A 13,058-nucleotide genomic window follows, 5' to 3' on the forward strand; every position below is an offset into this window, starting at 1 on the left:
AGCACATTTATTTTTAAACTTGTAGGTACTATTGTTCATAAGGCCCAACAGGGTGAGAATGCAGCAATTGGCATGAAGGGGGAGAACAACGACACTCTACAGACAAGCTGCCGAAAATGCACCAAATGATTCTCAAGATTTTTTGGCAAAACTCTGTCATAGGTGATCTGGGCATCACCTATGACTCTGGACCAGTGATTTTTTTTTTTTTTTTTTTTTTTTTGCATTGTATTGCTTGTTTGTTTTCTGCTTGGAATTTAAATAAAAATGTAATGTTTCAGTGTGATTTTGACACGCTGGAGGGAAGACAAGATATTTTCTGTTGATTCAAAATTTAGGAAAATCTGTATTATTACTAAAACTATAACTCTTGTAACGCTTTTTTATTTAGTAAATTAAGCTGTTGCATGGATCTTTGCAAAGAAAACAAACACTAATCATTTTATAACCACTTATACATTTTGAATTAATACAATTAAGATTTTGTGACATTTTTTGTTTGCCACCAGTTTAAAGATTCTGTTAAATTACATTACTACCAGTGGTGCTGTAACAGCACAAGTTTCAATGGATTAAGCTGTAACCACACTTTCAATCAGACTTTTCAAGCCACAGTTATTACATTCTTTGTTCTTTCTTCCTTCCAGAGACATGAAAGTACCCCTATTTGTCCTGTGGAAGTCAAAATACATCCACTTACCCGTGTTCCCGCTCCCAACAGCTAGACCTTGGACCACTACATCCGATCTCTCGGAGACTTGAGGTCTGGGTAAACAGCACACTGGGAAGTCGAATTACACTTATAAATAAATAGTTGACATAATTCCTTATTTTTAAAAAACCTGCTAGTTTACGTCGGTGTAGTGTTAAAATTATTTCGAAAACAAAGTTTCTGAATGTCACGTAATAGCCATGTAGTTATAAAGTTGTAGGAAAATACTGTCATGAACCACGAGTAATGAATAAACTGCATAATCTAAACTGAGCTTGAAGGACAAATACAGTTTAGTATTACAATTTATTTTGTAAATAGTGATACACTGATCTGTGCTAATATTTACAATAAGAAACCACAGTTTTGTATTACCAGGAGCACAATGGGAAATAACAGCTTCCATCTGACAAATCTAGCTTCCAGTACTTTGCTGTTATTTATAAAATTCATTCATCATTTCTTGCAACATAAAGAAAACATTCTTTCTTAACTCATATTTTTACTTCCCAGGTTGAAGATTCACAGCTGCCTCCAAAGAGGCAAAGTTGTCTAAGGAGAAGATGCTCCACTGAGTCGTCTGCGACAATGGTCAGAACCTGGATAGTGCTCAAATGCATCATGATGGAGGGTGTTTAATACAACAGAACTGGACATAGCACTGATTGGTAATCCATTAAACTCCATAACATAAGTTTTTTTTTAATGTAGCTTGTGTTTCTTTGGAATTTGTTTATTATATCTATCTTCTTTTATGCATTTCTTTTTAACAGCTTATGCCCTCAGAATTAAATAGTTTGTCCTCACTGGCAGTACTTTAGTAAAAGTCTATGACCTGTTTGCCTAAATTATTATCATCATCATCATTATTATTATTATTATTATTATTATTATTATTATTATTATTATTATTTATCAAAGAAGGCAAAGAACAACCAGTCACATTACAATACAACTACTAACTTCATGCTCATTACCCATGCATGGTTCAGTTAAAATAAACTCCAGTAAACTGATATTTATTCACCTTTTCGTTATAACTTACGTAAAGTATTACATGTTACATTGTAATACTGTATACAGACAACTTGTGTGATGCACTCATCTAATTTTTAATCATATATTCATTCATAATTAAAATAATACTCACAGCAAAGGCAACATTTGTTTCTTTAAATGTCTTTAAATATATAAGAAATTATCTTGCAACTGATTTTGAAGCTATGTTACTTCAGGAAATACCAAAAGCAGCAGCGCTAGTGTTTAAAAACAAAAACAAAAGTCAGAGTTGAGGTTTTTCTGAGGAGAAGATGTAAGTTTCTCTTCCAAACATGGACAAAGTTAAATAGAAATATAAATTTAATTGGTTTCGTTGATATGTTACTGGGAACCAAAAGGTTTGCAGCTATGACTGGAAACCCCACCTCAGCGTTCCTGTGGTTAGCAGAAATCTAAAGCAAAGCTATAAAGTTTAGCTGAGATATTTAAGATTTAATGAATGATCAGGAAACTCAATGCACCTGAAATGACCTTGAAGTTATCTCTAACTGCTCATCAGATTATTAGAAACAAAAGTAAACTTCATAAATGACTGGCCTGGAGCCAAAGAACACTTTTGACTCTGATGTCCCGCACTAAACAAATATGTGCATTTTCTGTGTACTGGAATGTGCAGTGAGCAGGAAAGGTTGTCTTAATGGCTGGCCGATGCGGGTTGTTGGATGTGACGTTTATGACTCTTTGTAGCCACTTGGCTATGCATGGTGCAGGGTGGGGTGGAGATGGGGTTGTTAAACTACAAGGGGAGGGATTTTGTAAAATACTAGGTGGACAAGGAAAACATTTAAAATCTCAGAAATGAATGTGAGGATTACACAACTTAGTGTCCATAAAGTAGCAGGTGCCTCTAAACAAATCATCTCTAACTTCTTCTCAGAAAGTTAAAAACTTTGGAGAGTATTCACAAGCAGTTTTTTTTTTTTTTCACTTTTAACACAACACAGAAACTTACAAGAAAACTGAATAAAAATGCAGACAGCCTTGATTTTAGATTAGAAATACTTTATTTCGGTACACACATTCATAAAGATATTCTTAATCTATCCATGCTTTGTGGTGTTTTTAGAGCTATAGCATCTCAAACAAACACTTAAGATAACATTAAGTCGTGATGAAACACACAGTGCCTTCATGTCTGTCTCATGTTGGCTCAGTAGTATGTCTCCTTCTCCACCCAGCCTAAAAACCAAAGGAGACACGATTAGGGACATCATTTTTGTGAAATTTCACCTCACATTTTTTTTAATTCTTTATGTTGTCCAAATGACAAAGATTTTTGATATAACTCTGGGGCTCAAATTACATGATTATGCATTTCTTTTTTTTTACTTCATTAGATGTAATTCTAATGCAGCCAGCCCTGCATACAGGTTCTGCTTAGATTCAAGCATCGTGACTGACTTCAACTAGTGGAGAGAGTTTACTTTGGTTTCTTAAGATATTCAACCATTTAAAACTTTTGGACTTTTAGTACCCTTTTCTTTGCTGATGTTTGTAGTCTAAAGGTTAGTTTAAATGTTAACTAGTTAATTAAAAATGTAAATACATTTGGTGGAAGGGCTAAAAGGAGTGTATTTGATCATGATTTTTAGTTTTTAGTTTTAAAAAAATTATTAATTAAAATTATTAATAATAATGGCATTGAAAACAGGATTTATATTAATATGTGTCCAAAAAAGCTAATGGATTTTTATATATATGAGATGCTCTCGCTTAAATAGATGGGGCCAAATGGAACTTAATAACTTATTAACCTATTTCTAGTCAGAGAAATTCCAAAGAATTTATGTGCAAGTAATTTTTTTAAATTGGGTGAAAAAAGAAAGGGCTTTCATGTAGGAACAGAATATAGGCAAACATGTGTCCTATGTGCCTCGTAAAGTGTTTAGTCATTCCTAAATAAAACTTTTACCTCCTGGGTGGTGTCTGATGATATATTTTCTGATTTCATCATAAAAGAAGAGAAGGAAGCCGTGCGGTAATCCACAGAACCACCATAATGGCCTAAGGTTTGGATAGACAGACAGAAACTGAATTACAAGTACAACACTGACATTATTTCTTTGACTCTGCTGAAGTGACTGAGGACATCAGGTGAGGAGTCCAAGGACAAAGGGAAACTTGAGTGTCAGAAGATTATGGGGGAGGTCTGGACTGGCATGAATGCCATCAATGGTTTAAGGTAAACAAAGAGCAGTGAAGTCAAATGTAGCGTGGAGTTGGTCAATGAACTAAATCTAACAGGTCTGACTTTGTGGCTGCACACAGAACTGCACAGATGTCTGTCACCTTTAGACATTTTCTGATGACTGCAGTAGTGGGAGGTACCAGAGAAAGTGGTGAGAGTACAGGACTGTTCTGGACAACTTTTTTACTTGGCAAAACCATCTGCAGTTTAATGTGGCACCTTGACAAAATCTGGACTTAAAAACACAAAAGCCTTCTATTAGGGGGGAAGCTATCTCCTTTTTCAGAGAAGACATCTGCCAGAAGATGCTCAGGATGATTTATGAGTCTGTGTTGGCCAGAGCCATTCTCTATGATGCGATGTGTAGGGGCAGCAGATGACAGACTCAACAAATCGTGTCAATGTTATGGTCATTGTTAAAAAAGAAAGCTAAAACACCACTGAATGAAACACTGGGTCAACACTTTAACAGGAATTGGCTTGGAAACGTGAATGCCCTTACATAAATGAAGATGGCAAAGGAAACAGCCACAAACACCACAGAGAAAAGGACAATTGTGCATTAGGAATTAATCATTAAAATTGCTGAACTGAAAACAAAATGCCTGGAAAGGGTATCTCTAAGCATTCCCACTATTGCCTAAAGGAAAATCATAGTATTGGCTTATCTGTTTTACTCACTTCATAGGGTACATTTTCAGGGCAACGTCCATGCCTGGGCAGTATGACAGGAACACAGCAAGAGCCAGCTCCTCAAACATCCCGAAGATAAGGACATTGTTCCTGTACAAAAAAAAATGTCAGCCAATATCAATAAAACTGAAAATATTTTTTTATATTTGATGTGGATGCTCTTTTTCTGTTCTGGAACTTAGTGTATCCTTTATTGTACTACGTATATATTTAACATTGGCTCATTTTCTTTAATAAATAAAATATTACGTTTCATGTATATCTCTTTTCAGCTTTTAGGAAAGCTTTTAGCCTCATTTGTGGAATAATAAAATTTGAAACTGTTTGCGGAGCTTGTTCTTCAAATGGTTTTATACTTGTTCTAGGCTGTATGGATGTCAGTCAGGAACTCTAAACAGAAGCCCCTGGTACCCCACCAACCCATTCATATGTCCATTCAGTGACACACCGGCCAAGGAACAAACTCTGGAAATGGACAATTCTGTTCTGAGACATATGAAGCTGGAAACACTGGCAACCATAGTCACTTGTCTTCCAGGGCCCAGAGCAGGCGGCACTGAGGGAAATTTAAATCTGCTGGCTAACTTAAATTCTGTAAAATTATAATTCACATTGGCAGTAATGACACCCGGTTATGTCAATTGGAGGTCACTAAAATTAATGTGCAACCACGCCAAAACAACGTTGGTAGTTTTCTCTGGTCCCCTCCTGAATCAGACCAGGAGTGACATGTTTAGCTGAATGTTCTTAAATTGCTGACTGTCTGAGTGGTGTCCAAAAAAACAATGTGGGCTTTATAGATAACTGGGAAACTTTCTGAAGGAAACTTGGTCTTGTTAGGAGAGACGGCATCCATCCCACTTTGGATGGACCAGGTCTCATTTCTTGAAATCTGGCCAAATTTATTAAACATCCCAAAACGTGACTATCCAGAGTTGGGACCAGGGAGTAAAGTTGCGGTCTACACAGGCCAAGGGGAGAGTGTCGCAGCAATTTCCCACTCCAGCTCATTAATCAACCAAAGAACCAGACAGATTTTTAATCATTTGAAAGCCTGATTCTTAACCTTGTCCACCCCAGCTGAAAAACTAAAAAAAAAGAAAAAAGAAAAACAGTCTTATTTGTTATCATATATCGTCCACCTGAGCCTTATTCAGAGTTTCTGTCTGATTTCTCCAACTTTTTATCCGATTAAGTGCTCAGCTCAGATAAAATCATTATTCTGGGTGATTTTAACATCCATGTAGATGCTAGAAATGCCTCATCATGGCATTTAATCTGTTAGACTCAACTGACTTATTTCAAAATGTAAAAGAATGCACCCACCACTTTAATCACACTCTAGATCAGGGGTCTCAAACTCGCGGCCCGCGGGCCATTTGCAGCCCACGTCACCTCTACTTGCGGCCCGCATATTGATATGAAGAAATATGTAAAAAATATTATTCAAAAAATGATTTAATATGAAGGCAATATGAGCAGAGTGTTACAGGCATGGCCCTTTAAGACTGTAGCCTCATGGGCGGTGTAGTCCGTGCTGCAGGGAGAATGTGTGGGACCGCCCCTCCCGCTGTGTGTGTGTGAGCACGAGGGAGGGAGAAAAAGCAAAGTCGAAAACTATGAGGTGCTACCGACCAGAAACGGGAGATGGAAGCATGTAAATATAATAATAACCACTGCAGCCAAAAAGAGTTCCTGACAAGCCCAGTTGTAAGTAAGCTGTAAAGACTCGACTGTACACCGTGTTCATGTTTTCCTCCCAAACAATAAGTTGCGTTGGAGCAGCCTTTCAACGCCTCTCTCTGTCTCTCTCTAGCAAAGTTGGCCCAGACAGTAAAGCTAGCTCCCAGCTAGGAGCCCGACACGGAACCCGAAGTATTAGCCAGAGGTCTCCTTACCACGGTTCGGAGCCGCGGACGTGGCCGAGGTAACAAGAGAGTAAAAACATGTTGAGGGATTGGCTGTGTTAGTTCTGTGAGAGATTTATTTGGAAAGAAAACAGTTTTCACTTGCAGTCAAAAGCTAATGTGTACGCTTATGTCTGCATTTTTATTTTGTTAAATATAAACAAAATTATAGCAAAAGTGCTGCCACGTGTCTGGCCAGAAAGAGCGTACCAATTTGTTTATTTGGTAGTTCAATGAACAGCTTCAGATAGTGAGAGTGAGAAAAAAAATGCGTTCTTGTTTGCAGTTTTGTCTTGTTATACAATATTTTTAATTAAATAAAACAAACAAAACACTACATTTTAGGAAATATTAGTGGGTGTTTTCTTTCTTCTTTTTTTTTTGTACTACTTGAACACTAAAGTAGCCCTCCAATGAGATGACGGTGCCATAAGTGGCCCGCAGCTCATTTGAGTTTGAGACCCATGCTCTAGATCTTGTTCTGACGTAGCACACAGAAACTGAACATTTAACAGTGTGTCCTGAAAACCCTCTCTTGCCTGATCATTTCCTAATAATATTCAAATTTAGAATAATGGATTACACAGCGGTAGGGAGTAGATTTTATCACAGTAGATGTGAAATGGTATCTCAAAAATTTGGAAGCTCATGATTTAGCCTGGAAAAGTAGTCTGCTGCTTTATTTAAAAAAAAAAAAAAAAGCCCACCGTGAAGCTAGAACATCTTAATAATCATCACTGACTGAAGAAAATAAGAACAACCCTAGTTTTCCCTTCAGCACTGTAGCCAGGCTGACAAAAACAACCATTCTTTTAACATTAAGCAGCAATGACTTCATGAATTTTTGGAAAGCCAAAACTAGGGAGCTAGGAAAACAATAAAGAGAAAAGGAACACGAGGGTTGGCATGACAACAGACAGAGAAAAAAACGGGGCTAAAATACACAGAGGAATAACGAGGGAATGAGACACAGGAGGGAAACAGAGCTGGGAGTAATCAAATACACACAAGACAGGGAAGAAGCAAAACTATTACAGCCAACCTTTACATGGAGGAAGTGGAAAGAAAGGCTCTTGGCTCTTTTAAAGGGAGAATACCTAGCCACTGGTACAGATATGTGGACGACACCAAAATCAAAACCCAAGAAGTGGAATCCTTCACTGCTCATATCAATGTTCACCAGGGAAGGATAACTGTTTGCCATTCCAGGACTGTGCCGTGCAAATTGAAGGGAATGGAAACCTCAACACTGAAGTTTACCAAAAGCCCACACACACGGACCAGTACTTCCTCTTTGACTCCCATCACCCTCTGGAACACAAACTTGGAGCAATCAGGACCCTACACCACCAGGCAGAAAATGTTCCCTCTAAGCCTGAAGGAAAAAAGAGGGAACGTACACATGTAAAGGAAGCTCTGAAACATGTGGGGAATGATCATCATGTCAGCAAAGATGCACAGAAAAGAAGCTCAGACACCAGCGAGGGAGGATAAGAAAGACAGACGTAGCAACATTGTCATCCCCTATGTAGCCGGTGTATCAGAGAAACTCAGGAGAGTTTTCTCCAAACACGACATCCCAGTGTACTTCAGACCCAGCAACACACTCAGACAAAAACTGGTTCATCCCAAAGACAAAACTCCAAAACACAAACTTAACAATGTGGTGTATGCTGTGCAGTGCAGCGAGGAATGCCCAGACCTCTACATTGGAGAGACCAAACAGCCACTTCACAAGCGCATGGCACAACATAGAAGAACCACCTCTTGTAGGTTGTCCATCTGCATCTAAAAGACAAAGGTCACTCTTTCGAGGATGCCAATGTTCATATTTTGGACAGAGAAGACAGATGATTTGAAAAAGGAGTGAAAGAAGCCATTTATGTCCACTGTGAGCGACCATCTTTGAACAGAGGCAGTGGTTTACACCAACTGTCTGCCATCTGTAATCCAGTTTTGAGATCCCAGACGCCTTAACGCCCACTCACATCCTGGGCCTTTTGACCACAGGAAATCACATGATAGGGTGGGGCCAGGTTTCACAGCGGGTTCACCCAAAACCTTGGCTGATTGTGACCTACACCTGTTTTCACACCTTGTCTCGTGTGATTAGGTAGAGGATCATTAGGGGGTCCTTGTCCCTCTTGGTGGGTTACTCCCACAGAGTTTAAATCTGGGACTCTCCACCATTTGACCTTTAGAACTGATGAAGCTTCTCGGATGAGAGGTGAAACATCTTCAAGCAACTTAAAGAAGTCCAGATGCTCTTCTTTCCAAGCTCCTTAGACCAAAACTGAACACAATGAGCACTAGAAGAGGGACTTTCAAAATAAAACAGGAAACATGAGACATTCACAAAGAAGCGGACTTGACCCTGAGACACGGAGACATGACTGACTGGGGAGACACAGGAGATGCACAAACATAGAGACAATGGTGACCTGACATGAAATGAAGAACACAGGGAAGGCGCAGAGTAAACACGGGCACAGAGACTGTACACAAGCTATAATAAACACTGACACCCAAAACCATGAATAACAATAAATCAAAGAATATTACTTAAACTTGAAACACAAACACTGGGCCACAGACCCAGTACCACGACAGATACAAAACTGCTCAGAGAAGTCCTACCATTAGTTGATTTTTCTCTAATAATCACCTATGTACCACAGCCTTTCAGGCTGGCAGTATTAATAGGACAACTTTCCTTTTACCTCAAAAATTCTCAAAAGAGTAGTTGTCAAACAGCCAACAGATCATCTGCAGAGGAATGGCTTATTTGAAGAGTTTTAGTCAGGTTTCAGAGCTCATCAGAAAACAGAAACAGCTTTGGTGAAGGTTACAAGTGATCTTCTTATGGCCCCTGACAGTGGACTCATCTCTGTGCTTGTCCTGCTAGACCAGAGAGTTTAATCCTGTTGACCATAACATTTTATTACAGCAATTAGAGCATGCTGTAGGCATTAAATATGCTGTGCTTCCCTTAGGTCAGCGGGTCTCATACTTTTGACATCATTCCCCACATGGCAGGAAGAAATATTTTCACGCCCCATCTAAACATCTAAACTAGCTGAACCTTTATTTAGATTATAAACTCATTCACAATGAATCATTTAGTAATTTGTTTTAAACTACTTTGATTTTAAACAACTATTTGTAACTTTTGTCAGTAGACTTCTTCATTAGTCTGCACCACTTCTTCAAAAAAGCAAGAAGTTAAACAGAATGTGAACATGGAAAAATAAAGTTCAGTCTTGTAAAAAAAAAAAGAAATCCAGAAATTTGTGAACAGGGATGAAAAACACATTTAAAATATAATTAATCCTGTTTTAGAGTGATGCTGAAAAACTAGTTTATGGATTTACTACTTCCAGGCTGGACTACTGTAATTCATCATTATCAGGATGTCTGAAACCTTCAATTGATCCCAAATGCTGCAGAAAGAGTACTAACGAGACTAGAAAGAGGGAGCATATTTCTCACATATTTTTTTGTCTTCATTGGCTCCCTGTTAAATCCAGAATCAAATGTTAAAACCTTCTCTTCAAATACAAGGTCTTGATCAATCAGTGCCCATCTTATCCTAATGACCTTACACTACCATATCACCCCATTAAAACTCTTTGCTCTCAGGCTGCGTGCGTACTTATGGTTCCTAGAGTATTTAAAAGTAGAACGGGAGACAGAGCCTTTAGTTTTCTGTCATGGTCCAGCAGCCCTCATCGCTCGACCTGCCCGTTTTGTCTGCCCTTACATCTCTCTCCCCCTGTTGTGTGTGCTTTTGTGTGGGACTTTTGCATCCCTGGAGGTTTTGGCGCTGAGTATTGTTCAGCGCTGAAGTGTTCATTCACTGGAGTCAGTGATTACCGTCATCGGCAGCATCCCTACTTAACAGTGTATTGAACTCATCAGTATGGCAGTGGATTGCTTAATGAAAACCTTGTTTGCTGGTGGAATGCACTGTCATCACCAGTGTGTTTTGTCTTCACTATGAATCTGGAGCTGAGTTGTTTTCATGGGCGTGGAGCCACTGTTTTGGAATTGGAGTTGCTGTTTCACGATTCCCGCCATGGACACGAGCGCTGTTTGGGATTTGGGAGAAATCACCATGGGAACCACAGTGCTGGGACTTGCACATTTTTTAACCCTGTAAATAAACTCACTGTCTTTTCTTGGAGGAGTTCTGCATTTGGGTCCTCTCATTACCTCAAACCTGACGCTTTCAGACCCCTCTTCCTGGGAACCAACTTATGAAATAAGGCTAGGCTACCCATGATGCATCCAGTTTTTCTTCTTCAGTCACCTTCTTCACTCACTAAGTGTTTTTAGACCTCTCTGCATTTACTTATTTGTTATTTTTAATCTTTGGCTCTCTTCTACAGCATGTCTTTGTCCTCGCTTTCTCCCCTCAACCTAACTAGTAGTATCTCCCTGAGCCTGGTTCTGCTGGAGGTTTCTTCCTGTTAAAAGGGAGTTTTTCCTTCCCCCTCTTGCCAAAGTGCTTGCTCGTAGGGGGCCATATGATTTGGGTGTTTTTCTTTGTTTTATTGTAGGGTCTTTACCTTACGATATAAAGCGCCTTGAGGCAAATGTTGTTGTGATTTGGCACTTTATAAAATTGAATTGAAAAGTTCTATCACACCCATTGGAGCTCTTTCGGGTCTTTATGTATACATACTTCATTCCTTGCTGCAAAATAGAGTTCCTCCTCGTTTTACAGATGAGCAGATCGGCCACCTGGACAATCACAATACTGGAGAAGAAGGCTGTGTGGCAGGTAAACTCCAAGATTTTTCTGCTCTCATATGTCTGGTGTATAAAAAAAGAGATGAAAAGATTGGAATGTTTTTGATTTTGAGCACTGAAACTTCAGTGAACTGTACCGTAAAGTTTAATCATTTTCACAGTCCAAAGTACAGCTAGTAACACAAGTCAAACTGACCCACTCCTGCCCATAGCTGTCTTCTAGGTCATTTAGAAATCTGTTATCCCACAAGATTCTGAGTCCCATGAGGTCCAAGGGCAAAAAACCATTTTCAGCCAGGACGACAAAATATGTGAAGAAGCCAGCTGAGGCCTGTATCATGCCTACCATGAAGAAAACAACAGAAAACGTCAATGGATGCTTATCAGAGAAAGTTTTAACTTTTTCTTTTACAACTGTGGCAGTTACTTCATAAATAAACATGAAAAAATATGACAGGTCAATGTCATTCTCTGCAAAGCCATAGTGAATAGATATGACGGACAGAGAATTCAAAGATTATGACACAGAACCAAACCACAGCAGGAAATATTTGGGAATTCTTTACAAATGTGATATTGATATTGATCACAAAATGTTACTTTAAAAAAACAAAACAATTGAATCTGGACCTATTAAGTTTGTTTGCTTCTTCCTTTTTAACATTTTTTTTAAATGAGAAACCTTTTACAAACTTTGCATTGTTACTTTTGCGACCATTGTGACCAGAGAATGGTACAAGAATGCACACATTTTCTGTCACTCAAAGGTATTGGCACTACAAATACAATGAGAAAGGACAGGGACACTGCACAAAACAGGTTTTTCATAAAGGCATTGATCATGTTGATGATCAGTGTAATCCCATTATATTTTTCAGTAACGCTGAAATGTAATGAATTACTGTACTAAATTGAGTAAATTACATTGAAATTAGCATTACAAAGCCCATGGATAGAAAAAAAGGCTTTTTTTTCCTTCATGTTAAATTGAAATACAATCTGCTGATTTCACTTTGTGTGTATGGGTGTGCACAAAAGGACAAGGGCGCAGTGGTAAAGTGCAAATTGCATTCATAACAGAAACCAGTGCATCCTACCGCCTTGAGGCGACTTTTGTTGTGATTTGGCGCTATATAAATAAAATTGAATTGAATTGAATTGAATTGAATTGAATACCGCTGAGACAACATCAGCTCTTTGGAACCATCTGCACAGACAGACTAACACTAAGCTAAACAAGAACCCAGAATGATGTTAAAGTTGATTGTTCCTTACAAATTCACACATTTTTATGGAACACAAATGTGTGAATTTGTACATCAAATTCACCAAGGAGAATTTGAAAAATGACAGGCTTCTTAGACTGTGAATTTTCCATCAGTAATGGGGATCATTTAAAAGTTGATGTATACCATAAACCTACGCATACGGATCAATATTTAACGTTTGACTCTCATCATCCACTGGAGCACAAACTGGGTGTCATTAGGACGCTACAACACAGAGCGAACACCATTCCCACTGACACAGCGGCCAGGAAAGCAGAAGAACATCACATCAAGAAGGCCCTGAGTAAATGTGGTTATCCCAGCTGGACTTTTGTCAAAGCTGGGAAGGTGCCAAAAGAAAGCTCCAGCCGATCCAGTAGAGAAGGACAACCGCTGCCTAAGCAAAAACCTGTAGCGATCCCGTATGTGTCAGGAGTATCGGAGCAGTTGAGACGCATTTTTTCAAAATACTGTCTCTC

General features: G+C 38.7%; 1 protein-coding gene across 3 annotated transcripts in view; it reads right to left on the minus strand.

Moving 5' to 3' along the window:
• LOC100699477 (sodium/potassium-transporting ATPase subunit alpha-1) overlaps positions 1-13,058 on the minus strand; it is a 118,198-nt gene that overhangs the window by 94,201 nt on the left and 10,939 nt on the right. The window contains exons 19-23 of one of the 3 annotated variants that reach the window (XM_005452355.4): positions 11,508-11,653; positions 11,244-11,374; positions 4,641-4,742; positions 3,684-3,775; positions 2,757-2,950 (exon numbers count right to left, since the gene is read on the minus strand). The exons of the other annotated variants lie outside the window; for them this stretch is intronic. Coding sequence (XP_005452412.1) covers positions 2,922-2,950; positions 3,684-3,775; positions 4,641-4,742; positions 11,244-11,374; positions 11,508-11,653 — 500 coding nt within the window. The 3' untranslated portion in view covers positions 2,757-2,921. Of the gene's footprint in view, positions 1-2,756; positions 2,951-3,683; positions 3,776-4,640; positions 4,743-11,243; positions 11,375-11,507; positions 11,654-13,058 lie in introns of those variants that run through there. 3 annotated transcript variants of the gene reach the window in all.

The sequence above is a fragment of the Oreochromis niloticus genome, linkage group LG23 (assembly GCF_001858045.2).
Source record: "Oreochromis niloticus isolate F11D_XX linkage group LG23, O_niloticus_UMD_NMBU, whole genome shotgun sequence".
Classification (NCBI taxonomy): Eukaryota; Metazoa; Chordata; class Actinopteri; order Cichliformes; family Cichlidae; genus Oreochromis; species Oreochromis niloticus.